Raw genomic sequence first — 26936 nt, forward strand, 5'->3', positions numbered from 1 at the left:
ACTAGCTGTTGTGATTCTACTGCGGTCTAAAGCAAAGTATAGCGGCAGGTGGTGGTTTGATTGTGAAGAAAAAACCTGCGCGAGCTTACCACGAAACGGTGCAGTAGCGATTAAGTTTAACTTAATGTTTAAATAATTAATTTATTTAGAGTTCTTGGGTTGAAACTGAAAAATAAAAAGCTTCTCAGTATTAACATATACCGTCCTACAGTGTTACCAATCTTGGTTGTCGTTGAGCAACACTTCCGGCACTGGCTCGTCGCCAAAGTTATGCCACGTGTAGTTCCAGTGCTGTGGTTCACCGCGAGGATCATCTTCCAAGTTCGACGGAGGCACAGCCGTACTGTTGTAATCTGCCAACCGTGCGAGCAAGGATTGCAGTATGTGCAGATGTTCGGCGGCTAGATTATTGTACTCGCAGGGATCACTTTCCACATCGAACAGGCAGGCACTTTCCAGCGGATTACACTCGTTGGCCATGTGAGCACCGGCCCCACACGAAACCGTGCCGTCTCGGCGAAGTTGTGTGATGCGATCGCGCGAAGGAAGCATATTCAGTTCCACCATTATCTGGCCCGCCGGACTGCTCGAGACGGTGTCGAGTGAGTAGGATTTTTCGTCGCGAACCCCGGCCGGTCCGTACCAGCCGTCCCATGTGCGATTGTAGTGTGAACCTTTGACCAGCTTCCAGTTGCCCACGGTGAGGGCCGAGCTGCCCCAAATGTCGTCGATGTTGTGCAGTATCTCAATACGCCTCGTTGGAGCACCGCTGTTCAGCTCGTTCCACACACTGATACCGTCCAGGTCGGATGGTAGTGAGCTGCAAGAATGATGATATAGGAAGCGCTCGAAGAGACTGTAAATCACCTACCTGACATCGCCACCTGCTGCTTCGTAAAGCGTTGGAAGCCAATCGGAAACTTGCATCATCTGGTGCGACACTCGGCTTACGTTTTGTAGCAGCGGGCTCCAAATAAACCCGGCCGCACGTACACCACCCTCCCACAGTGTGTTCTTCACCCCTCGTAACGGCCAATTTGAGGCGGCATTATCGTTGAACCCGTCTGCCGGGCCACCATTATCGCTGCTGAACACTATGATCGTATTGTTCAGCATGCCACGGGCGTGTAGTGCTTCCACCAGGCCTCCTACCGTTCTGTCCAGTTCCACCATCATGGCGGCAAACTTACGCCGACGATAGTTGTCTATGTGGTCCAGCTCCGCAACGGTCCCGTCCGGCGCTGGCAGGAAATCGTACGGATTCGCGGAATGAACGGCGGCATGAGCGACGTACAGAAATAGTGGCACGCTCGTATTGTGATCCTGCACTATGTTGATCGCTTCCGAGCCGATCACGTGCGTTGTGTACTTGCCGTGCAGATCGTACGCTACGTCGTAGTCTCGCCGCATATCAAGCCCCCAGTGACCGTGTTCGACTGCCGTGTGGTCGTTCATATGATGGTGCCCGGTCCAGAAACCGGTGTGACTGTCGAATCCCCGTTGCAGTGGAGTGTAGCGCAGCTGATAGTGTCCCAGATGCCACTTTCCAACCATGTGGTTCGAGTATCTACGAGTGTCGTACAAGAACCCCATATTGAAACTATGTTTTAAATAATTAGCCGCCAAGTCTCCTCACCCTAGATCCTTCAGATACTGCGGTAACAGCTTCTCCGACAGCGGAAGTCCTCGTGGTTCCATGGCGTAAAGCACGGTATGCTGCATCCCGGTGTGTATGGGATACTTGCCCGTCATAAGGGCGGATCGTGACGGAGTGCAGATCGGATTCACGTAGTACCGATTGAGAATGATGCCCGCGTAGGCCAACGCATCCAGATTGGGCGTTGGGATTTGCGCCGATCCATGAAAACCGACATCATTCCAGCCCAAATCGTCTGCTAAAATGAAAACGATATTGGGCCGAGTGCTTTCTGCAGCATGCACTACTTCAGAGGACAGTACCAGATTGATGCCAATGAGGACCGCTCCGAAATAACGCCCGGGCCACATCTCTCGATATTGTTTCATAAATTGGGGTATGGCCTCTAGCAGCACAACCCCATCACTTAGCACGCTCGCAGTTATGCACAAAAAGCTTGGCGGCGCACTAATTTGCAACTATTAAATAACACCAAACCGAGGGTACAATTGAATCGTTTTCCGAATCACCTTCACAGTGCGGTATTCCTCCGGCTCTTTAAAAACACCTTGTTTTTTTGCGCATACACCCCAAAAACCTGATCGTGCTGGTCGTGAACTGGTGACCGGTTTTTCGTTGTAACACGATGCTTGGTGTGCTGCGGCGGCTACAGCGGACGACCCCTTACAACCGGGCCAAAGTGCGCGATTGACTCTAACTGCCACCGCGCGAGAATTTGAATGCGTTTCGCGGTCAGCTTACACCAACCCCTGTCTGGTGCTCTCTCTGGCACGCACACAAATACACGGGCGTTTGATGCTACCCCAAAACCGGCAGGCGGCATTTATGTTTATCGCCATTTATTTGTACACTTTTTTTCACGTACCCTCCCCTTTTTGCAACCACATGCAGGGTAACTAAAAGCCGCTGTTTGTGGAAGTTTTGTAAGCCTTTTTTCTCCAGTCGTTTGAAAGCGCGGCAGCGCGGTAAAAATGGTCCCGAGAGTGGCGAGCATGAGCGGTAAACATGATAAGCTCATTGTTTGCGGTGGACGTAAAGCTGAACAAACAAATTAATTTAGTAAGAAATAAAAACCCAAAACTCACGTGGCTGCGTCGAATCATGAGCACTGTGTAGTTAGAATAGTTTTGCAAGAGCTTTGCTGCACTTTGTTTGTTTATAAAAGAAAGCAAATAATAATTAAATGAGCACAATTTACAGTGTACCCGGCGTCGTCGTGTGGTGATGACGTTTGGTTTGTGTTGACATCCCTCCGTACAAATGTGCGAGAGGGATCGAAAGAATTGAGCCAACAAGCTCACCAATTACGAAGAAATCGAACAAACCTTGTTCTTCTCATCATACCAACGAAAAACAATAGAGATTTTCATCCAAAAAAGAATCGATTTTGCAACCGAAATCGAAATGGCGTATAACACGGCGCCGTGTAGTGACGCCTTAAGGCCCCTTTCGAATGTCAAACTGCTCCCTAGTGGTGGGCGCGAAGAGAACGTGCAATCCGGATTATTTAAATTCTTTTATAAAAATGTAAATTTCATCATTAAAATAGTTTTTTCAAAACTTGCTAATGTGTAAAATAGCATAAAATTTTTAAAAAAAGTGACGAAATTTTTATTCTAAAATGCTTCGACCGAGAAATGCAGCCCGTTTCTTGAATGGTTCAATCCGCCGCCGAATCATACCGTTCCGAGGGTTGCAATGCGCAATGCCCATCGCTACCTTTTCCTTTTTGTCGCCCGCGAAACCGTCGTCGACTTGCGCGCTCGGGACTTTCTCGGAATTAAGCATTTCCACAAATAGGTAAGTCGTCGAAAACGGTCTCAGCAATCGCGTTGCGTTAATCGGCAGCGAAGAGACAAGTGAGTTGAACGTACAATCGGCATCTCCTGGCCCCAAGCTTTACCGGCTCTGAGGGGTGGTTGGTGGGCACGCGAATCCCGCTTTCGATCTGCCAAAAGCTAACCGACCGTGCAGCAAGCGAGTTTTGTCGGAGTGGTGCGAGACTTATTCCCGTTTTCTGTTCGGTACTTTCCTTGCAGCAATCACCAGAAGCAGCAGCAGCAGCAGCAACAATGGCCCTTAGCCGAATCTATGCATCAAAATTGGCCTGTGCCAATAAGGTGAGTCGAAGCGAAAGCCCCCTCCGTCCGTCCGTCTCATCATCGCCCCACTATAACATCGTCCACGTTGCGTCCGGTGGGAAACGATCCGTAGAAAAGAGCGCTCTATCCCGCAGGAAGAGCTTCTGTGATTATGTGTCCAGGGAACTTAGACGCGGTGTTAAAGGACCCAACCATAACACCGGACTGGCCCCCCGGGCCTTGAAAGGGAACGGGGCGTACATGTCCTTCTGCTCACGACCCTGCATACGGTCGGCGTGTTGCGTGTGTACGAATATGTGCGTGTGACTCTGTGTGATTTGCCCAAGAACTTGACCGCGTCATCGCGCGTGTACCGTGTATGGGGTAAAGCGGACGGAGGAGATTGCAGATCTGTGGTGTGTTTGCTTTTTTCACCTCCCAGGAAAACGAATCGCTTACATAACAGGTGATCACGCAAAGAAAGTGCCTGCTGCTTTTGTACAAGTGAAAATGTGAAGTCTTAGTATGGAAATCTCGCTTGCCAGCAGTAGTTTTCACAGGTTTTCCCCCGTTTCGGGAGGTGTGAGAGAGCGCTGAAATGGAAAGCGGGGGAGATACAGAAGGGAAATCCCTCATCCGCAGCACGAGTAGAGCGAGAAGGTTGAGGCGAAGGTTAAGCGCGCTGCCCTCGCGGAAAACGTGGATTTAATTATCAAGTAGGCTGTCGGCAGTGGAGAGTTGCTACGACGACGACCGATGCTGCTGCCTGCTACTGCTCCTGCTGCATGCATGCACACACAGGCGCCCGACGATGAGATAATTGTGTTTGAGTAGCGCAGCAAGAGGAGCCACAATGGCAATATAAACCCCGTGGTTTAGCTGAAGGGCTTACACAATACACGGACGGTGGGTTGAAAGTGGATTTGATAAAGCATCCTAAAGTCTTGTCGTGCCTTAAAAAAATACACACAAGCAATTGCGAAATATTGGAGAAAAACAGAGGAATAGAACAACAGAAGCGCATTAAGTAACGAAGCGCGCGCGCACACGAAACCCCTAGAAGAGAGATGCTCCGGTATGTGTCGTCACTTGACGCAATTCGACAACAGCTCCCCTTTTTTCCGTTTCATTTTCCTTCCTGCACGCGCGGAAAAACGGGGTTGTGTGGAGCAAGATGTTAGATAACAACTCCGCTACACATCGTGGAGGTGTGCGATTGACCGGTGTGTGGGTGTGTGTTTATTATGATTTTTTACTACGAATTATCAATTTTTTTTTCTAATTCCTTCTTCAACACACACATACAAATGTTAAATATCTACAACCTTAATGAACTGTTAGGTAACACTAGGAAGAGTTTTTTGATGTTCCCTGCTGCTGATGCACGATGGTAGTACAAGAATTATTTTTGTCTTGTAAAACAGCCAAGAAGTGTTCACGTACACCAGGCAAGAGCGCGCGCGGTCGAAAGTTCGGTTCCCTCCAGGGCCTATTACCATTGCAAATGTGGCAATGGTTGAACGGTTCCCCCCCTTGCGAGGGGTCATTTGTACTTTTAGCACACGAAAATAACATAAAAGAGAGGATGAATTTAATAATATTAAAGCTTCACATGTAGAGAACGGTAGGACGAGCCGTAATATTGCCCACGTTATGTAATAATTTTTTTTTTCTATTAGAAAAATGTTGTCTGTACTCTTTGCACCTACGTACGGCACTGTTGGCACTTGGCTGCACCGGGTAATTGGCATGGAATGTGAAAATCATTGATTGGATACGGTGACGTAGAGGCACGATAAACATTCAATGTCAACGATAAACCCTAGACGGCAGACCTTGCTACGGGTGTAAGGGAACCTAGTTCGAACGAAACCATCCAGTCAGCAGCACCATAAGTCCAACCGGCAACATAAGTTTGTTCAGCAGTTGCGACTCGGTGACGATTTTGATTTGCTTTACTGGTATTGGTATACAGTTGGAGAGCGTTTTCCTCGCCTCCATCCATCAATGCCATCTGCGGCCCATCCATTATCACCGAGCCTGGCACTATCTCGCGATAAGAAATCTCCTATCAACAGCCATTCCGCGCGAAGTGCGATGCGCGAGTTGCGTAGCGCAATACGTACACGACGGCATCCACGGATTGGACCGGCACCGGCGGCGGCCCCATGCACGACCGTACAAAATGATTGTACTAACCGTGCAAAGATCAGGTGATCCAGCGAGACCTTTGCCGGACGCATCTAACGAACACAGTATGGCAACTCCTCTTCCCTCCCTCCCCCGGTGGCGGCAGAGGACATAAAACGGTTGAGCGAGCGACCAGATGGAGAATAAAATGGCACTGACGGTGAACACGCTGAAATTGGGCCCCAGCGACCCCACCCGAAGGACGATCTCGAGAATCTAAAGAGACAATGTCATTGCACGAGTTGGCAGGCAGTTTGCCAGACCCTTCCGCATTGGTGTGCAGCCGAATGAGAATCTTTCGGGTTTCGAAGCATTCAACACCTTCTGTCGAATCCGGGAAGCAATGGCTCGGAATCTATCAATCTGTTCCGGGATGTAAGAGTCTATAATTAGGGTATTTTGGGTTTGTCCTCGATGCACTACCGTACGGCGATCCTATTTTAGTCTTAGAATAAATGCCAACCTTCTATCGATCGACATCGGCAGCAGCACCCCGTTTTCCCCCCATACCCCGATGGGGGTGTGTATTAGAGAACCGTTAGATAATGGCAGGCAGGGTGTTGGTGTTACATCACGCTGCCTCATGTTGTTTGCTACTACCGGTGTGACCCGGTTTCTTTCGATTTGTACACATGGCACACAGTTGTTTGTAGGATTTATGCTTCCTGGAGCATCCGGCCTGTATTGTAGAGCTTCCTGCTGGCACCTGCCATCATAAGGCGAGTTGTTGGTGTTAGATTAAGGGCGCAAAAAGCTCTGAAACACTACTATGGATATAACCGGTTCTTGTTGGTCTTTTTTTACTCTCAGTATTGCCACGTTGGGAGAACCGTTGTGGGAAAAACTTGAGTTAACGATTTCGGACACGAGTGCGGGATTTTGGTGTCCTACGTCATCGTCTATCAAAACTGGTTTTATGTCCCAACGCTTTTTTTTGTGTGTTGGGTTTCAGCGCAGAGGAGATCCAAAGAGTGAGTTGGCGTCAATCGAAACCTACTACGCGCGGTCGGCTCCATGCTTTCTGAAGGCCATTGGAGATGTGCTGCTATGGATCCGATCATAGAAGGGTAGGAACATTCTGGATAATTTGTCCGCATTCAAATATGATTCTGCTTGCACCACGGTCAACTGTGGCGTCAAGATAACAGATAAGTCACGCTGACTGACCGCACGGGTATCACGTAGTGTTTTTGGATGAATAATGTGCAGTTTAAACACGAAGTGATAACGGCTGCAGATGTCAACAATAAAATCGCGAAATCCACACTGTTAAAGGCATCCGACACTTGATCAACTCGTGATTAACTGCTTGGAAGGTAGGCCCTAGCACTTACCAAAACACATTCTGTATCTCCTACATTGGCACGGGAGATAAATGTGAAGAAGAACGAGGCGTTTTGGATGGGGTAGAGCTACGTTTCTTTTTCCCTGTACTTTCGCAGTGACGAACGGAGGACGTCTAATAATAGAAGGGATTCGAGACTCGTTCGCGGGATCGGGTCTGCTGAACGACGTTCAAAGTAACGCGTGAACCAAACGGATTCTTTCGAAGCAATCGCAAAAGGATTTGTTACTCTTTTCTGGGTTTCTTTTTTTGCTTGCTTATATCTGGTCCCTCTTGAGTCTATTCCCGTTTGTTTTGTAAATACGTGGTTGCGTCAAAGAAAAGGCATCGATCCGCGAGAACCGCGCCAGAAGGACGCCCCCCTGCTTGCACGAAACACAAACGCACTGTGGTTGCTTTTATTTTATCATGTATTTTCTTTTCTCTTTTTCTCCTTTTTCAGAATGCCCTGCCGGTAATCGCTACCTTCGTGCGCAATGCCTCCGACAGCACAGACCTGAAGGGCGTCCTGTCGGAAAAGATTCCGAAGGAGCAGGAGCGCATCAAGAACTTCCGCAAGCAGCACGGCAACACCAAAGTTGGCGAGGTCACCGTCGACATGGTAAGTGTTTTGTTGCAGTTCAAAAAAGTCAGCAACAGGAATAGGCATGCTCTACTACTGCTGGTACATCATGCTCACCGGAGATGGGGTTTAAATTTAGAATTGCACCCGAATGTGAATGCACTCATTCGAATGCCGGTGACAAGCATTCCAACATCGCTTGATCTCTCCTGAAGCCCGTGGATCGTATCACATGCGGAGACGACGGTGTATTCTATGTTTGGCGCGAAGATCATCCCTAACTCATCCCGAGTTGGAGATGTAATCGCAAACGGTTCGCCTCGTGCGCGGACGCATGCCCTTACCCAGACTTCACTAATTGAGTTAAACGAATGCTATCAAATTGCGGCCTGGTTGGCAATTGATTTGACGTTACACTACTGACCGACCGACTGGCACCCTCTCTCCGCCCATCGTGTGCGGGCGCAGTGCAGTCAATGGAGCATGTCACGCCGTTGGCCGGTTCATTGGGCACACGCAATGAACCGGTTGTTGGATGCTGACCGCCAACAGACAAGCGTGTTAAGGGATGATTGAAAAGCGTCCGCGTGTCGCCTGATTTGATGTAATAACGACCAGCCAGACAGAGTGAGATCATTGTGCTTTACTATGACGGTACGTGTACCGGGATTTCTATGCTAATTGTGTACGAGTAGATGAGGCTTGAACTGTAATAGTAGCTTTCGAGGGAGATAGATTATCCCGAGTGCCTCAGGTGACACAGGTAATCCGGTGACTGCCCATCGTATTTTGTATTAAGGTTTTTTTTTTAAAGTAAGGACAAAACTATTGATCAGTTGATCAATATGAATAAGCCCGGTTATGGCTTAAACATCTGAGGAACTGTAATAGAAGATGTGACACGTTTCATCCCTGGGCGAAGCAGTTAGTAATAGTATGTTATGACCTCTTGGGCAAACCAAATCTGTAGGGGGACCTCTTGGAGTATCTTAGCCAATCTGATGCCTAGAAAGTCCTGAAAACGTATGAACCTTTAAGAGTATATCACTAAGCTACCATTACGGTCCATAGTTGGTCTATGTGTTCTTTTTTATGGATCTTCAAGTCTATTTGCGGAACTTCGTGAGACGTGTTTAGCGAGTTCTTTGCAGAATTGTGATCAGCATATTAGCATAGTGTCGGCAAAACTATTTACGAGCCTTGGCGAGACACTCAATGTCATCGGTATGTCAACCAGAAGGAAGAAAAAAAATGCTCACATCCATCCGGAGTAAGCTTATCGTTACTATTCGCTTGTACTGGGTAGAAATAGTACGTTGTGTTTGGAAGTTCATGTCACGTGCCAAATCGGTCCACTACTTCCTCTCCCGCACACTCCTATAACCGGTTCACTCGTTTTGTTTTCCCACAATCAGCAAACGCCGGTCCCGGTCCGCTTAAAAGGGGGTTTTGATGTACTTTGGATTTTCATGCTGATGATGCTCCAGTGAGGGGGGTGGGCCACTGTCCGCTGATAGCGTGTTTACTAATAATTTCCTCCTCCCGGCAAACGGACCTTTCAAATCGTCAGCAAATGGTGGGTGGGTGCATTAAATATTGCACATTGTAACTTTTCACAGTGGAGGGTCGTTCGAGGCTAGAATTGAAATAATTGGCGTAATGATACCCGATCGTGCGGAAAGGGAAATCCCCCTTGAAAGTCGGGCCTTTTCCCTGCATTCTACTTCCACAGTCACAATGAAATTAGCTACCGTTTGAGCTAATTTGAAATTGAGGGACAGCTAACGTGCTCTAGAGGTGCTTTTGTGTAGTCGGGAGAAGGTTAAATTAGGGAGGCCAGCCAGATAAAAGACTTTTGTAGAGGAGAAGACACATTGCTAGCAAGACTGAGGGGCTCCCCCACCTTTACGTTAGTTATCCCACCTTGCCCCAGTTGAATGAACTGATCCGCTTAGCTATGTGTGTTCGCGATCACATGATGTGTGTCTGTCACCGGTAGATAGGATTGGGGGGGGTTGTTTTGTTTCCCATCTTATTAGCAAGATTCTTCTGGCCTTGGAGTGTTGGTTTGGTTGTAGCAAAATCATATTTTGGATGCTAATATGACAATGAACACTCGTGGCTGGCGCATTTTACCACTGATGCTATTGCGCGTTTTACTACGACCGTGCCAGCGGGTGTGTCGAACGGTGATCGCATGGGATTTCAAATTCAACATTTTTGTATGTGTATAAAACGCTCCGTTACCGCATTGTGTGTGACATCATAGCGCGGTCAGCTGACCAACCCACGGCATGATAACACGAGCGATGATCGGAGGACGAGCCGGGAGAGCCTTCACTTATCTCCATTTTGCTGCTGGTAGTGCGTTCGTCCAGTGTCGTCTTGATGGGGCTTCTTTGGGACTTTTTTCCTTTCTTTTTTTGCCTTTCCTTCAGACATCTCAGGCTTCTTGGCGTTCCATGGCAGCGTGTATGCTTAATGTTCCAGTGGCGCTTAATAAAATCAAGTTCAATAACGCGCCAAGGCAAGACACACCGTCGTCGTCCGGCCGGGGCGTGAATGTGGTTGCTTGTTTCCTCTTTCGTTGCGTGCTTCTCTCAGCTCTGGCTCGGTAAGGAGAGCGGCAGCATTTTAATGGGACGTTACGTTGATGATTCCCATTGAGCAGCCTCGATGATGGCCATATGGAGGATATGGCAGAGTGTTGGTGTGTTAATTCTTAATTGACCCCACCATTCCATGCGATGAGGTGTTGATACCTTCTGGAAAGAATTATTGCCGAAATGTGGGGCCCCCCTTTACTTCCTTGGTAGCGATTGGTTTGGGGGAAGGCCGTCTTCACCCAGCCGATAATGATTCGCGCGAAGGAGATAAAAACGTACGCGAAATTTAAGTTTCCTTATCAATATGCGCTTTTGTTGTAGCCTTATCAATTTGTTCAAAATACTAACTATTCGTCTTTTACCTTCCGGAACATTCCAGATGTATGGTGGTATGCGTGGCATCAAGGGTCTGGTGTGTGAAACTTCCGTGCTCGACCCGGAGGAGGGCATCCGCTTCCGCGGTTTGTCCATCCCCGAGTGCCAGCAGGTGCTGCCGAAGGCACCAGGTAGGTGTTGTGTGCATGCTATTTGATAACGATTTAAAAGGGCCCTCGCATTTAGTAGCCGAACGGTCGTCGGTTTTTCGAAAAGACACACTGCATCACGAGATGTATAAATGCAGTCGCGCTGACTGGCGGTTGAATAATCGCTGCACAAGTCACGAGTGTTAGGTAATGGCGCGAAGGACGTATGCAATACATGCAGTCGAATGTGCATCGACAGTGGAAAGGGTCATTCGTTTGCCTCGGATGGTTGCTAGTTGTAATAACTTATTTGAAGTTTCTCCGCTTCAGAAGCCGTGGCCCGGCGTTAGGAGACACTTTATAAGAAAGTTAGAGGCCTTGTCCTATTGCTTTAGCTGTAAAGTGTACGCTCATTACGATGTGCTTGCGATGTGTCATCTAATGGTATGCCGCCCCCTCCTTCCCGTCTCTTTCGCTCTTTCCAGGTGGTCAGGAACCGCTGCCCGAAGGTCTGTTCTGGCTGCTGATCACTGGTGACGTGCCGTCGAAGGCTCAGGTCGATGCGCTGTCCCGTGAGTGGGCCAACCGTGCTGCGCTGCCATCGCACGTTGTCACCATGCTCAACAACATGCCCACCTCGCTTCACCCAATGTCGCAGCTGAGCTGCGCCGTGACCGCCCTTAACCATGAGAGCAAGTTCGCGAAAGCGTACTCGGACGGTGTGCACAAGAGCAAGTACTGGGAGTACGTGTACGAGGACAGCATGGACCTGATCGCGAAGCTGCCGGTGATTGCGGCCACCATCTACCGCAACACGTACCGCGACGGTAAGGGTATCGGTGCGATCGACCCGAAGAAGGATTGGTCGGCCAACTTTACCAAGATGCTGGGCTACGAGGACGAGAAGTTCACCGAGCTGATGCGCCTGTACCTGACGATCCACAGCGACCACGAGGGTGGCAACGTGTCGGCGCACACGGTCCATCTGGTCGGTTCGGCACTGAGCGACCCGTACCTGTCGTTTGCTGCTGGTATGAACGGTCTCGCCGGACCGCTGCACGGTTTGGCCAACCAGGAGGTGCTGGTGTGGCTGCAGAAGCTGCGCAAGGAGCTGGGCGACAATGCCAGCGAGGACAAGGTGAAGGAGTTCATCTGGAAGACGCTGAAGTCGGGCCAGGTTGTGCCCGGCTACGGTCACGCTGTGCTGCGCAAGACCGATCCCCGCTACACCTGCCAGCGCGAGTTCGCCCTCAAGCACCTGCCAAACGATCCGCTGTTCGGGCTGGTCTCGAACATCTACAAGGTCGTGCCCCCAATCCTGACCGAGCTGGGCAAGGTGAAGAACCCGTGGCCGAACGTAGACGCTCACTCGGGCGTGCTGCTGCAGTACTACGGTCTGAAGGAGATGAACTACTACACCGTGCTGTTCGGTGTATCGCGTGCCCTCGGTGTGCTGGCGTCGCTGGTGTGGGACCGTGCCCTGGGTCTGCCAATCGAGCGCCCCAAGTCGATGTCCACCGATGGACTGATCAAGGCCACCTCCAAGTAAAGGGAAGGCGGGCAAGCGGCTCCCTTTAATAAACCTTAAACACACACTTAAATCACACACAACGCGCATCCTTTGCAACTCTAAGCATAAGTTTTCATCGAAATGAGTAATTTAAACACACAAACACACACACACACACACACACACACACACCGACAAAGTAAATCGAAATGCGAAGTCGCAACCAAGCAAGCCACCAACTCCCGAAGAACCAACATCAGGCAGAGCCGAACACAAGGGAGGGAAACCGGGATAGAATTCTATTCGATATTAAGGCCATCGCCGCCGGGAAACGTTAGAGTCGTCCGTCTCCCCGAGGAGGAGAAACAGCTAGGAGCGATATAGAAGTGCAACCAAAAACTACCAAACTCTGCGATTAGTAAATGAGTTAAAAACTATAATACAACACTAGCTTTTAGAGTGATAATAGAATACAAATCCCCTTTATCCCTTCCGCGGTGTGCGGATGTTGTTTGGCGAGAGAGACCTCCTCTACCCATCGTGCGCTTTAAACCAAGTAAGGACAACGACGGCTAGAAACAGGTGTGTCGGAGCGACAGGAAAACGACAACTTAAAACAAAGAAATATGTAATAATAATACCTTTATCCTCTCTCGTAGAGAGTGTCGCAAAAGTAAACAAAAAAAAAAACATCAAGAACAATCTACTTACGATCGAGTCGTGTCGTGTTGGGACAGCGAAATACGCAGAAAGAATTCGATTTACTCAACATTTCTTCCCCCGGTTGCGGTAGGAAGCGTCTAAAGCGAGCAAGATGTGGTGAGGGGGATCGTCTTGGCATGTGATGGGCTCGATGAAAATGATACAGAGGCGAGTTTTTCCACACGCCCCTTTAGCCGGAAGCAAGGAACGGTTAGCATTTGGTTGGTAGAGAAAAGCTGCAGGTATACAAGATCGATTTAATATTTAAATTGGTAGCTTAACTAGCGCGTGTGTTTGCTCGTAGAGTAGCGTCCGACATGGCATCCAAAAAAACCTCCCGCTTGGTGGATGTGGTTTAGAGGTTCCAGCGGTGTTCCTTTCGTTTTGTTCGATTGAGTTGAACGTACATTAATTTGCTGTAAGTGAGTGAGTGTGTGTGCAGTGGGCCGTCTAGCAACTTAATTAGTTTAGAATGATCGTTTTGATGTGGTGATTGCTCCTTGGTGGGCAGCAGCCAGCCTCGCTTTGTTCCGTTACATAATTTGAATGATCTTTTTCACACGTTAACGTGCATGCAGATTTAAGTCAAGTTTCGGGAGGGAAAGCAAGGAAAGCACATGCATACTCTCTTAGCTTGGGCGGATGCAATCGTTCTCATGAACGATGCCGTGGTATTTCGCGGTACCGCAACATATGCCGACCCAATAATTAATATTTATTGCTTTGCTGAGAACGTATGGCATGTGTGCATGGGTGAACGGTACGGAAGCGCCTAATTGCCTTGCGTGCGCGTGTTGTGGACCAACAAGGACACAATTTGCGCTCCTACTCTTTTTCTCCCCAACCTTGGCTTGCTTTCAGTTTGATGATTTCGGATGTGAGTTAGAGGATGAGTTTGTTTTTGGTTGAAGTAAATAAATGCGACAAATTAATATCAAACACCGCAAATGCGTCAATAGAAAAGACCTCGGCAAATGAATTCTCACCTGACAATAAAAAAAACAACCCTAATATCGCATAGCCTGTATCGAATTGTATTGCTACACACACACATAACCACACACTGCCAAAAGCGTCGAAGCTTTCTCGTACAAATTTACTGAATAAATTGACCTCTCATGTGTGACCTATGAACTTGTGGCGTGAGGAGTGAATTGATGACATTTTTTTCAATTTTTAAAGATTTTGGAAAAAATTTATTTCAATCCAACGGTTTATTTGAATGGAAATGATGTATAAACCCGGGACCAAGTGTTTTGCAGCACATCTCACCTATCTGAACCTTGCGTCTGCATACGAAAAAATTGACAGCTGAAAATCTTTTTGTAAACGCTTCAGAAACGCTTCGTTTGTGCCGCTGTCGAATTTGCGTTGGTTGCGAGAAAACAACATTGCTGCTGTACCTTACTATTAAATCCGAATTTCGTTCAGCTGTGGTGCTGCAAACGTACGCTAGTCCTACGGTAATCCTTTGTCCCAGTGTGCTGTGCTAGAGGGAAAGATCCAACGTAATCGCGAACCTCGGTGAGAATGGCCGGCGTACAGCAAACAGGCAATATGCAACAAATGGCGTCTCACAGCGAGAAGGTGTTCCAGTGGATAAACGAACTATCGAACCCGGAATCCCGCGAAACGGCACTGCTAGAGCTGAGCAAGAAGCGTGAATCCGTCCCCGACCTTGCACCGATGCTATGGCACAGCTTCGGCACAACGGCGGCCTTGCTGCAGGAAATCATTCACATCTACCCGTCGATCAATCCGGCCACCCTAACAGCGCACCAATCGAACCGGGTGTGCAATGCGCTGGCCTTGCTGCAATGTGTCGCCTCCCATCCGGAAACGCGTTCCGCCTTTCTGGCCGCACACATTCCCCTCTTTCTGTACCCGTTCCTGCACACCACCTCAAAGACGCGTCCGTTCGAGTACCTGCGGCTGACGTCGCTCGGTGTGATCGGAGCGCTGGTAAAGGTAAGCACAGCAAAACAGGTGGAAAAAAATGGAAATGGACATTCGAAATGCGTGCCTTTCTTCTTTGCAGACCGACGAGCAGGAAGTGATAACGTTCCTGCTTACGACGGAAATCATTCCACTGTGCCTGCGTATCATGGAGTCGGGCTCGGAGCTGAGCAAAACGGTGGCCACCTTCATACTGCAGAAGATTCTGCTGGACGACAGTGGTCTGTCGTACATCTGCCACACGTACGACCGATTCTCGCATGTTGCCATAATTCTGGTGAGTGTTTTTTTTTTTTTTTAACAGGAAACAGTACAAGCAGCGAGCTAATTCGTTTCAATTAATGCATTTAATGTACTGTAGGGAAAGATGGTAATCTCGCTGTCCAAGGAACCATCGGCCAGATTGTTGAAGCATGTCGTACGCTGCTACCTTCGGCTGTCGGATAACCCACGGTAAGAAACAAAGCAAACCATCAGCCTACTTTGCATCTCCGCTAGTAAACACCGTTTTGTTTCGCCCGTGCAGTGCTCGCGAAGCGTTACGTCAGTGCCTACCTGATCAGCTTCGGGATGGTACATTTACCGCATGCCTCCAAGAGGACAAATCCACCAAACACTGGCTGACGATGCTGCTGAAGAACCTTGACACACCGGCCGGACCCGTTGCCGATCCCCGTCAGGTTGGCATTGCGCCGCTCGCCTCGTAAGCGCCTAAACCAGATCTAAACTCACACTTCATGGGCTGTAATCGTGCAACCAGTGCCAGAGCGTTGGCCGGCAGGTGACGCAGTGAGCAACTTCGTTGTCCGTTTTTTTTCTATCATTTTTGTTTGTTGAGCTGAAGAGAGCTACCACCAGATAGCAATCCTAGATTAAGGAGTTGGGCTTTCGGCTCTCTCGCTACACTTAGATCTAAACTATAGTCTTGTTTTCTGGCATTACAACCACGATAGGTGCTTGGTCTACCGTTTCTGGCTTCCTTGGCTTGATTTTGCTCGGAGCTGGATAGTCATTCCCGCGTACGGAAGGATGTTCCGGATGGGGCTCGTGTGTCTTGCCGTGTAAATACCAGCAGCTTGGTCATCAGACCATCCCAAACGAATGGTTAAACTTAAAGCATTGAACTAATTTCCGTACAAAGGATTGACTGTTCGGCTACGTGGTACCAATAAGTCTGGTAAGCCATGATATGCCCGACAAGGCCTTGCAGCACGTTAAGCCACGAAAGGAAGAACAAATACACTATTTTGTCCCATTAATTTGTACACGATCGAATAGAGATTTGGGTTGCTTCGCTACTTCGCACTTAGGGGACGTAATTCGTAAAGAACTGTGTACAGACAATTTTTAAGACAACCGTTTCGGAGCAGCCGAGAGAGAGAGAGAGAGAGAGGGCTCAAAATGTTAGGCGAACAGAATTCATCCCGTTCTGTAGCTTTCTTTGAAAGAAAGGCTTGGGAGCACGGAAAACAAATTAAAGGAACCAACTATTCGTAATAGGAGCAGTTCGAAATTCGTTTGTTGGCGTTGTGAAACACGATGAGATACAGAAATAGATTAATGGTTAAAGGCGGACATAAGCGTTAGTGGAAGTTCCGATACATTCGACATACCACCACCCCATACGAGAGCTTGTTATTCGGATTTGTCGCCTGCAGACAGCCAGGTACGAAAACTCACTCCAATACCTACCTGTTTAGTATTAAATGTGTATAGAAAAATAATTCAGTACTGGTTGTTGAAATTGCTTCAAATATCGTTGATGACATAATGCTGTGCAAATGATTTTATTTAAATCATCCATAAAAAGGTGACACGTAAGATTCATCATTGTCGGATTGGACACTTCTTCTTCTTCCTTGGCCCTACAACCTCGAGAGGTCTCGGCCTGCCATTTCTGGCGCTTTCTGTGACTTAATTTTACCCTTAGTAAAATAGTCAGCCCTACGTACGGAGAGGCAGTCTGAATGAGATTTGAACCTCGGTCCTGCCGTGTTAAGACCGGCACTGCTATCACCTCGGCCTCCGGACCGCCCCTTGGACACTATCGGAGGGAATTATTCAGATCAGAGAAGATGTCTAAAGCTAACTAGGTGTAAAGGTTTGTGGGAGTGATAAAAACCATCCAACATCAAGTCCTCACAATGAGTGGGTCGTTATGAGGCCCCTTCTTCGAGCTAATAATCTCCCATGACTAGCTCAACTGTCCCGAATGTCTTGCCTAGGATTAAGCTAACAATGGACAAAATTTGTAGATGAGATGTTCGTCGAGAAGCCACTTAAAAGCCGCTTCAACCGATCGTAGATGAGATACAAACCAGCTGTCTCATTATTAAACATGAGGCCAGCAGCGCAGCAGCATCAACTGTGATCTGCCTGGAAACATGGGAGCATTCGTCGCAGGGGCAGCAGTTAAGGCCAAGCTAATAATTTTTGCTTTTTTTTTTGGTTCATGAAGGAATTTCAGGCCATATTGCTATCGTGTATAATCTTAGATGACTGTCAATATAGTCAGAAGAGGGAAGCAAGGGCTAAATTAAGATAGCGTGATAGCGTCCGATCCGTTCGTCATGTACAGAATCCGGGGGACAGATCTATCGTCCAGGGGATGGTTTTTAATCTTAAAGGGGGCTTCAAGCTTAATCAGCAATTTTCCATTTCTAGATTGTATTTGAGATGTCGTTTAAGAGTTTTGTGAGATTTCCATCCAAAATTTGCTCAGAACGAAACACATCGTTTTGCAGCAGCACTAAGCACGTTTGTAAGCTGAACTGGTTGAGAAATATTTCAGTTCTGATTTTGCAAACACCACAATAGCTTGCTCTTGAACAGTAGTGTGATCAGAAGTCGCTCAACCACGCGCTAAATCATTTCGAAACCCCTGTAATGGCGAAAGGTCCTTTTGATAGGCCTTTTTTTGTTTCATTCGGCTTGTAAAGGATTCGAGTTTTAATCGCAATTAAAATTACAATGTAATTACATTTTAAACTACAACTGAGCTTTGAACATCGTTTTTCTAGACCAACTGAAGCAATCGATTGAGATAGCCAACCCATTTGCTACGTAGATCCGTTGCTCCGAAAATTTTCTGTTCGAAACGCTTCGGAAACGCTTCAGAAACGCTTGACAGACGCGCGCGACAAAGGCTGTGGGAAAGTGTTCTCTTTCCAACCGAATCTCAGGTTGGAACGTGTGGTTGACTTAACTGTTGGAGCTTTAATAATCCTGCATTAATCGAGAACCTCTGAGAGAATGGCCGGCCTACAGGAAGGAAGCAGACAATGTGGAACAAATGGCGCCTGACAGCGAGCATGTTCGCCAGTGGATAATGAACTGCTAGAGCTGAGCAAGGTATGCAAATCCGTCCTGGACCTAGCACCGATGCTCATGCTATGCAGGTATTGTTTGTGGAAATCACGATCGTTTAACGGCGCACCGATCGAACCGGGTGTGCAATGCGCTGGTCTTGCTGCAATGTCTCGCCTCCCATCCGGAAACGCATTCTGGCCTTCTGGAGCAGGTCAAGGCCACAAAGTAAGTAAGTAGTAACAAACACAGCAGAATTACATTTTGAGCTAAAAATGAGCTTTATTTATCCCATTCTGGACCGTACGGGAGTGGATTCGATGCGAGTTCGATCCCATCTCTCCGTTGCTTCTCTCTTGCTTCAATAAAACGAGAAAACACATATCCGAGTAACAGAGGCGTCGTTAGGAGCATGATACGCTTACACTACATACAATAAGTGAAGGAGAAAAATAATTTAAGTAAGAGGAAAATAGGAGCAGACCTAGCAGATCTTACGTTTCTAGCGATTAATCAACAGCTGGCTTAATACTAAACAACCACGCATCACCATTTTTCTGTACAGCAAAAAAAGAGCGCTCGAACAGCACGCTAGACTAAGCTGGAAGCTCCGAGCTTGTAGAGCGCTTGCTGCTTCTGCTCCACAGCGGCATGTAGCTGGGCCGTGGTCTGCCCGGCCGTGGGATGGATGCCGGCAGCAACGGACGCACTAGAACCGGCCGGCGGAGGGACGATCGATGTCACAACGCTCCCGTGGTGGGATGGTGTGGCGCCGTTCCGTTGATGCATCGACGTCACGAGCGGATGGTGATGATGGCTGTACGGAAGAAAGTGTTTCGGAGAGGACGCGGCGGGCGGTGGTATGATGAGAACGTTGGCGCTGGCGGTGGCCGAAAGCAGCGGACTGGCACCTCCGCTCGGGATGTGAATTTCGCTCACTTTCCCGCTAACGTACCCGGAGTCTTCGCCGTTGGAGGACAGCTGATCGACGGATTTGCGACCGGCGGCCATCATTGTCATCATGGCGTGCGAGTGGCCACCGATGACGGACGCGGTGCCGGCGGAAGGGTACGTCGGTTGCGCGGTCGACGGTGGTCCGGCCAACTGCTGCTGGTGGGGGTGGTGGTACGATGGGAACTCTGGCGAAGGAGTTCCGGTGCTGGCGAGTGACACGGCGGACGAAGGATTGATGTACTTCCGGGTCGAAAGGAGCTTCTCCTGCTGTTGCTGCTGCTGTTGCTGCTGCTGCTGCAGGTGTATGTGGCCGCGAGGATGATGATGATGGTTCACGGGGTTCGGTAGTCCAACGGGCGGTAGGAACCCATCGGCAGGAATGGGATACGAGCTCATCGTCGATGGCGTTCGGAGCTGAGGAATCGGGTGATGACTTTGGAAGCTTAGCTCATCGAAGTAACCGGGCTGCTGAGCGTACCCTCCGGAGGCAGGACCTTGCTGGTCGAGGATGTCTGGCGATTGCTGCTGGAACAGTTCACCTGCGCCCTCCTGCAACAGGTACGATGGCAGCGGATTTCGACTGCGCGCAGTTTGATGCACCCGAGACGTCAGCCCGGACATGGAGTTAAGTTCCGGGGCCGGTGGCAGCAGCTTCCTCGCCGGTAGCTCATGGAAGTAAGCATCCTTGGGAACGCTTGCAAAAGGACCATTCGCGACGGGCTTCCCGATGGCACCGTTTGCTGACGTGCAGGAGGACGACTGTTCGTACAGCTGGATCAAGCTTTTCGCCGTACCGATTCCAATTTCGCGTGGTTTGTCCTGCTCTCCGTTCACCGGGATCGGTGGTCCATCAACACAATCCTCATCCTCGTCCTCGTGCACATGGTGGCCATGGACGTCCTCTGCTACCTCATCTTCATCCTCTTCACTGCTACTGTCGGAAAAGTCTTCACACCGTGCCATCGGAGGAACTTGATGCTGTGTCCGGATCGCTACATCCGAACCAGCACTGACACCAGTCTGCTGCAGTTTGGAGATAATGTACTTGACACGATTCGTTTCGGCCAACGCGTGCGACGGGTCTTGCTCCTGAGAACCGGAGATGGCATCAGTTCCTCCCTCACCGTTTCGCAGCAACTCCTGGACGCTCTTCTGCAGCACCTGGCTGCGCCAGTTTGTACCGTTAAGGATTCGGCTCTTGAGCTCCTTCAGCTCGGCAAGATTCGCCATCGCCGACAGATCACATCGGTCAGAGAGATCGCTCGCGTCCTCCTCATCCTGCTCGTCCTCTTCATCTTCCTGCTCCTTCGTGTCTTCCTGCTCGTGCTCCTCGTCCTCTTCCTCCTCCTCCTCCTCCTCCTCCGCACCATCTTGCTCTTCCTGCTCGAGCTCTGAATCTTCCGCCTCCGGCTGTCGGCGAGGTCCTGCCGATTTGATCGTCGTGTTGGAGGAACTTGGCGGAGCATCTTCAAAGCAGCTGTTCGAGTAGAACCCATTCATCAGGCAGCCGCCCATTGCAGCGGTCACGCTTTGCTCATCGCACGGCGAATCCTCCATAAAGTTGGTGGACGCAAGATGTTGCCGATCGGAGGCGAACGGTGAGCTCCGTGACGGTGCCGTCTGTCCGCCGAGTAGGGACGAGCTTGGGGACATTGTCGAGAGCGGAGTCGTGGACAGGGGTGACGATTCTTGGGGTGTTGTTCGCCGGTGTGGATGGTGCAACGGTTGCTGGTAGGACGCGTAAAGCACGGTCGTTGGACGCTCCTTGCGCGTCGTAATGTCCTTCGCAATTTCGGGCGACACCGGTGCGGCCGGTAAGAGCGATTTGGTGATCTTCTCCATCTCCTGCGCAATATCGTACCCGGGTGAGTCGCGTGCAGACCGTCCGGAAGGTTTCGGTCCACCAGCGGCCGGTTCGTAGTGATGGATGTCGCGCAGTTTGTCCAGCGCCAGAATGTACCGATTGTCGGTCGTCGGTGTGCTGGCGGCGCTTGGGTGGATTCCGATCAGGGGAGAGGAAACCAACCCGGAAGGCGATGCTGCTCCTCCTCCTCCTGCCGCCTTTGTCATCTTTTCCAGCTCGAGGATTTTCTTCGTCTTGCTCAGCAGCTCCTCGAGCCGTTCGGTGACTTTGGCTTTTTCGCTCTTGGCGCTCGTCACTGCTCCGGTTCCTCCGTTGGACGAAATGGCCGATGTCGGGGTGGAGGAGGTTGGCGGTAGCGAACGCTTCTTGATCAACTTCATAGGATCGGGTCCACCGTTTACGAGCCGTGGCGGTGGCTTCTCGCGATCGTTGTCCTTGTTGTTGTCCGAGGAGTACGAGTAGCTGTCCCGACCGGACATGGACGAGGAACGTGGTCGGCGCGAGATCCTGATGCTGGTGCCATCGGGGATTGGAGGCGTTTCGGCCGATTCTGAGTGGTTCTTCATGTTGGAGTTATTGGAGCTTTCGAGTGCGTCCGACGTGTGGCCACCAGCACCACCACCACCACCACCGGCAGCCGCATACTGGAGCAAGCGAAGGTGACTTTCAAGCTCTTGTTGCTGCTGCTGATGCTGTTGCTGCCGATGTAAGCGAAGCCCGTGGTCCGAGTCGCCGTTGGTGGCCGCATCCAGGAAGTCGATGCTGCGCGAAAACAGTGCTCTGGTGGGTGTCGAGGACTTTCGCAGCTGATCGTCTATTGCATCGACACCGGACGTGAGCAGCATCGCGTCATGATCGTCCAGCAACTCTAGGCTTCGACAGCGCGTCAGCGTGTTAGTGTTAGCCTCATCCTTTTTGGTTTTGCTGTTGCTGTGCTCCAGCCCGCCCGAGGTAGCCGTGGTGGTGGACCGTTCCGCAATACCCCGCTTCAGCCACTGCTCCAGATGGAGCCGCTTGTTCTCGCACTGAACCCGGCTCGCTATCATCGATCTACAAAGAAAATGGTCAAACGCAATCAGCGATGATGCCACCGGCAAATCAGCGAATGGCAAATACATACTTGGTAAGCTCCTCAATCTGGTCATCGGTTCGCATCGCCAGCGCAGTCATCCGGCTGTCGAGCTTCTCCGTCGCCCGGTGCACATACTTCCGAATGCTGCGCCGGTTCTGGTTCATGCGCTGCTCGAGATGCTTGAAGAACGGCGCACAGTAGCACGTATTGCCAACGCCTACCGGACCCTTCCGGATGTTACCGGCCAAATCCAGAAAGTATTGCTCCCCATTGCCCAGCGGTTCCTTGGGCAGCGTTTCCAGCTTGGGCGAAGGAAAGTTCCGCGGATCGGGAAAGTAGTGACAACCGTACGGTGACCAATGCTTTGGATCGATTGCATCGGCCCGTGTGGCAGCGGCCGCCGCAGCATCATCGTTGGAATTGCTACGGCGACCCGATTTTCGCGTCACCTCATCCTTACTGCGCGAACGCCGTTCGGCCGCATGCGACGGATCGTGGGGAGATGGTTTGTGGTGCGTTCTCCCGTTAACGACGACGCCGTCCGGTTTGTTACGCTGGTGCTGTGAGCTGCTGCTGGAACGTTCCCGTGATCGCCGGGCCGACAGATCGACCGGTGTGTTGAGGATGTTGATGATCTCGACCAGATTCTTGCGCTGCGCAATGTCCCGTGCCGTTTCGTCCTACCGAAAGAGAAGGGTAGGTTACAGAAGCTCCGAACAGTCCATGCCCAAAACCTTTCCTACCTGAGCATTTTTGGTGTCCTGCCGGCAGCCAGCTTCGAGTAGGATGCGTGTCAGCTTCCGACGACCCATGGCGCACGCTATGTGCAGCGCCGTGTCTCCGTTCAGATTAATCCGCTCGAAGTCACATTTGGCCGACAGGAGGATGCGAATGGCACCGGCATGGCCGTACCGGCACGCGGTATGCAGTGGCGTATCGCCGTACTGGAAAGGGAAGGATCGATTGTAGCGGTCGGTTTCGGGTGGACGGCACGTTCGCCCGCCTGGTGGACTTACATTGTTCTGTACATCAGGATCGGCACCGGCGAGCAGTATCTCCCGGCAGCTCTGGTTGTGACCGTTCTGGGCGGCCAGATGTAGCGCGGAAAAGCCACCAAAGTTGCGCGTGCCCAGCAGCGCACTGTGCAACGCGCCCTTCGTATCGTGCAGCGCGTGCTTGATCTTGGTCGCGTCCTTCAGCAGATCGATCGAGATACCCTTCGAACTGGCGGGTGGCTTCGTTTTGGGCAGGGCGCACAGAAGCTTCACACAGCGACTGTAACCCTTCCAGGCGGCCTCGTGTAGTGGTGTGTTACCGTGCTGAAGGGATTAGCGGCGGGGGCGGAAAAAGTGTCATTAAAACGTTGATAAAGCACCGTACTGCAGGAGACGCCGTACTTACCACCGATTCCTTGGCATTTCGATCGGCACCGGCGGCCAGGAGGGTTTCCACCTTCGTCTCATCCCCACCGGCGGCTGCCTCGTGCAGTGGTGTTCGGGTTGTGTTTTCCTGCATGAAGATAAGCAACAAAAAAGGAAAAGAAGGAAAGAATTAATTAATGTTTGCACGTCTGGCGATGAGAGCCGTACGAGAGAAGAGAGTATGATGGAATGTTTCATTACAGAAGAATGGATGTGACTTTTTCCACTCGGGAAAGATTAATATACAACAAAAGGGACGTTTTTATTTCCAAAGGAGAAGCGATCCTTGATTACGTTATTCAATTCTCTTCGTATTACACCAATAACTCATTATTGAAAGCTAGCACGGCGTTATAAATTGCATACTTTCAGGCTTTGCTATTTCATTTTACAGTTGAACCCGATTGACTTGAAATTTGTTTAGTGTAATCAAAGCTTTATCTGATTTTATTGTTTTATTTGCATGAATAGCTTAAACTTGTTTTTAGGAAGATTTTTTGCTCAATATTCCTATTCCAGGCAAACGGCTACCCGCGTGGAAGTTAAGTAATAACGCGTGGAAGTTAAGTTAAGTTGTCGTAGTAAGATTCAACACGAATAACTCTTTGTCTCTCACGTTAGATTTGTTGTGTACAGTTCTAACTATTATGAGAAGCATTTTACTGTGAAATTTAAAATAATATTGAAAAGTAAAATTATTTACTAATTTTTATTTTGTTGGACAAAAATCTTGTAAACTTTGAAGAACCATAACAGGACAACGACCTGGAATTGAGTCGACATATATACACCAAAGGAAAGAAAAAATGCTAATTTAACTTCCATAGCAACATTACACTGAAATAGGATAAGGTATTAAACAGTTATAAGCCACCAAAGTTGCTAGCTGGTCGAGTGGCGTGGTTGCCTTGCCTTGATCCATGACAGGAATTGCATACTTTAAGGCGTCTTCATCGACAAGGTGTAGAATGAAAATTCGCTTATCTAATTGAGTTTGGGGCGTAAAATAGGAAAGGATTCGGTGGATTCATATAGTACGAACTCAGATCGTTTCCCACTGAACGTTTTTCAATGCTTTAACATTGTAAGCTCGAATGCAGTAACGATTGCATACATTCAGGCTAAAACATTTAAAACTTAAGCAATAAAAGTAACTTCCACTGGAAGAGCATACCAAACAATATAACCACACGAGAAAAAAACGAAGCAAGAGTATCCCTTTAAGCATGTCCAGCACTGCAAGTAAAAAGTGCATTACAAACTCTATAAGGGAAAGGGCCAAAACGGAAGAAACGGAAGAAAGAAAATCGGTGGAACGGTGGTTCCCTGGTTCTGGAGGTTAATGATGACAGCACGGTTTCCCGACGGCCGACGCCAGACCTCGCAAAACAAATCGCGTAAATTATTGACTCGACTACGGTCGCGTAATGGCCTGAAGTGAGTCGCGCGTGTCAGAGAAGCAGAGACAGAGCGAGAGACTTGAGGTGAGCATAATGCCCTGGACAGGCCAGTGGACAGACGAAGAGAATAGTTTGATGTATTGGCTGGGACATGCAAAGCACACACACACACACACAAAAACACCCTCGATGATGAGAGTGATCATAATGCTGACAAAGTACTCTACCACAACAGTAGAATAGAACCATTTCTGGAGCTATGAGCTATGGGCATATATCCAATCGCCATGCAGCAAAGAGTAACCCAAGCATGGTGCAGCTTGAAGTGCAGTCCGCGTTTTTGTTGTGGTTTTTGCCACGCTCGGAAAAGGCTTGAGTCACGATCGGGCAATAAGCAAAACCATCATCATTCTAATATCCCACCGAATGGCTGGGCCGGCGGCGACAACGACGGCGATTTCGATCGACCTCACCTTCACCGGCCGACGCGACCATCATCTCGGGCCGAGTTTGAAAGCCACATTTCCGAAACAGAATATAGATCGAAACGAACTGAGCGGATCCGGTGGCCGGATGTGAGGGTGCAATTGAAAAGAAGCTGGAGCCGTATAGGGTAACAAGGTAAATAAAATTTAAAGTAACATAAATAACGTTAATATGAGAAGTGACAAACGTAAGTCATTCGAATGGAAAAAAGATAGTGAAATGAAGAAAAGAACATAATAGAGTAATAGAAGGCAAAAGAAAGGATCGGCAAAGAAAAATTTCAAGTAGTTAAAAAAGGAAAAAAATGTGAGAAAAATGTGAAAGTTTCCAAAACAATATCTGAATAACCAAAAAACAAAAACAAAAAACATAAGAAACAAGATAGAAAAGCGAAAAAACATGAAAAAATAAAACCGTTAATGGAAGATTGGCTAGTTAAGAAATAACCAAACCAATATGGAATTTAAATAAGAAAGAAAACGAAAAATAAAATGTGTAAGAAGTATGAAAGTGATGAAAACATCGCTAATTAGCAAAAAGAAACAAGACAGAAAAAAACTAGTTATGGATTACAATGAAAGCAACCCAAAGCTCTGTTAATAAAATACTAAATAAATATAACAGTTAAGCAAGATGGAAATAAGTGTTGTAAAAATTATAATTAGTTAAATAAAATACCTAAAAGACTTTAAATTCAAAGAAGAAAAAAGAGAAAATTTGAAGGAACGTGAATTAAAGTTGTGAAAAATGATGAAAAAGAATTCAATAAATTATAAAAAAGGAATAAAATAACTAAAAAGTATAAGAGTTATTGAACACAAGATCAGTAAACAAAATTCTAAAAAGAAAGTACAAAAACGCATGCAGAAGGAATGAAAGCAAACGAGTTGAACAGTGCACCGTGTCCCGAATCGAAGGAAACTTTTCGCCCCGTCTCGAGGAACGCGAAGAAGAGACTAAGATGACGTCGTTTTGCCCCGAAGGAATGGAAGCATATGCGCGCCCGGCACTGGAAATGGAAAGCACGGGCTTATTGTGTGCACGAGGATGGAATGCAAATGAGCAATTGCATCGTGCCTGGGACGGAAGGAATTGGCCCTCGAGGAGGTGGAGGAGGAACAAAGAAGCACGGTGATTGTTTGTGCACGAGAAGATTTCGGGATGGCGTTTGGTGGAATTTAATAATTTTTTGTTTGATCACTTAATGGCTTAACGGACGGATGGATGGATGGATGGATCGGTTACTCGAGACAATCATCGCTCCGTGGCCGGTAAAGCACTTGAAGGAGGTTCGGGTGCATTAAAAACACATTTGTTTGCTTTTGAAGGAAATCATTATTGTGCCGTGGTGGGTGAGAGA

At 48.8% G+C, this 26936-nt stretch overlaps 4 protein-coding genes across 11 annotated transcripts in view; 2 read left to right on the top strand and 2 right to left on the bottom strand.

The window, feature by feature from the left end:
• Window positions 1–121: 121 nt before the first annotated feature.
• On the bottom strand, window positions 122–2819 carry LOC118503933 (arylsulfatase B). Its single transcript, XM_036037780.1, has 3 exons — window positions 1637–2819; window positions 872–1567; window positions 122–820 (listed from the first exon to the last, which is right to left on the bottom strand). The coding sequence occupies exons 1-3, from the start codon at window positions 2023–2025 to the stop codon at window positions 214–216; spliced, it is 1692 nt and encodes a 563-aa protein (XP_035893673.1). The 5' UTR covers window positions 2026–2819; the 3' UTR covers window positions 122–213.
• Window positions 2820–3337: 518 nt separating this feature from the next.
• Window positions 3338–14058, top strand: LOC118503939 (probable citrate synthase 2, mitochondrial). Of its 2 annotated transcripts, none has more exons than XM_036037812.1 (5): window positions 3338–3457; window positions 3697–3777; window positions 7716–7874; window positions 10821–10947; window positions 11391–14058. In XM_036037812.1, exons 2-5 carry the CDS (start codon window positions 3730–3732, stop codon window positions 12452–12454), a joined length of 1398 nt encoding a protein of 465 aa, XP_035893705.1. In that variant the 5' UTR covers window positions 3338–3457; window positions 3697–3729; the 3' UTR covers window positions 12455–14058. The 2 variants fall into 2 exon arrangements, with proteins under 2 accessions (XP_035893705.1, XP_035893704.1); XM_036037811.1 differs by having other exon boundaries at window positions 3376–3516.
• Window positions 14059–14435: 377 nt separating this feature from the next.
• LOC118503944 (CCR4-NOT transcription complex subunit 9) lies at window positions 14436–16797 on the top strand. Its single transcript, XM_036037821.1, has 4 exons — window positions 14436–15085; window positions 15156–15350; window positions 15435–15526; window positions 15600–16797. The coding sequence occupies exons 1-4, from the start codon at window positions 14648–14650 to the stop codon at window positions 15778–15780; spliced, it is 906 nt and encodes a 301-aa protein (XP_035893714.1). The 5' UTR covers window positions 14436–14647; the 3' UTR covers window positions 15781–16797.
• Window positions 16798–18636: 1839 nt separating this feature from the next.
• Window positions 18637–26936, bottom strand: part of LOC118503917 — a 55481-nt gene continuing 47181 nt past the window's right edge. For all 7 annotated transcript variants that reach the window (XM_036037721.1, XM_036037722.1, XM_036037718.1 and 4 more), the window contains 5 exons: window positions 23671–23778; window positions 23286–23588; window positions 23013–23213; window positions 22318–22949; window positions 18637–22247 (listed from right to left, as the gene is read on the bottom strand). In XM_036037721.1, coding sequence (XP_035893614.1) covers window positions 18971–22247; window positions 22318–22949; window positions 23013–23213; window positions 23286–23588; window positions 23671–23778 — 4521 coding nt within the window. In that variant the 3' untranslated portion in view covers window positions 18637–18970. The remainder of the gene's footprint in view (window positions 22248–22317; window positions 22950–23012; window positions 23214–23285; window positions 23589–23670; window positions 23779–26936) is intronic.

The sequence above is a fragment of the Anopheles stephensi genome, chromosome 2 (genome assembly GCF_013141755.1).
Source record: "Anopheles stephensi strain Indian chromosome 2, UCI_ANSTEP_V1.0, whole genome shotgun sequence".
Taxonomy (NCBI): Eukaryota; Metazoa; Arthropoda; class Insecta; order Diptera; family Culicidae; genus Anopheles; species Anopheles stephensi.

Bases quoted from the DNA above. Each gene is read 5' to 3' on its own strand.
- LOC118503933 (XM_036037780.1), bottom strand. From the start codon at position 2,025: ATGAAACAATATCGAGAGATGTGGCCCGGGCGTTATTTCGGAGCGGTC. The intron at 1,568-1,636 runs GTGAGGAGACTT...CGACACTCGTAG, and splicing joins CAGTATCTGAAGGATCTAGG to ATACTCGAACCACATGGTTG. The intron at 821-871 runs GTAGGTGATTTA...TCATTCTTGCAG, and splicing joins GCAGCAGGTGGCGATGTCAG to CTCACTACCATCCGACCTGG.
- LOC118503939 (XM_036037812.1), top strand. From the start codon at position 3,730: ATGGCCCTTAGCCGAATCTATGCATCAAAATTGGCCTGTGCCAATAAG. The intron at 3,778-7,715 runs GTGAGTCGAAGC...CTCCTTTTTCAG, and splicing joins AATTGGCCTGTGCCAATAAG to AATGCCCTGCCGGTAATCGC. The intron at 10,948-11,390 runs GTAGGTGTTGTG...CGCTCTTTCCAG, and splicing joins GGTGCTGCCGAAGGCACCAG to GTGGTCAGGAACCGCTGCCC.
- LOC118503944 (XM_036037821.1), top strand. From the start codon at position 14,648: ATGGCCGGCGTACAGCAAACAGGCAATATGCAACAAATGGCGTCTCAC. The intron at 15,351-15,434 runs GTGAGTGTTTTT...AATGTACTGTAG, and splicing joins CGCATGTTGCCATAATTCTG to GGAAAGATGGTAATCTCGCT. The intron at 15,527-15,599 runs GTAAGAAACAAA...TCGCCCGTGCAG, and splicing joins CGGCTGTCGGATAACCCACG to TGCTCGCGAAGCGTTACGTC.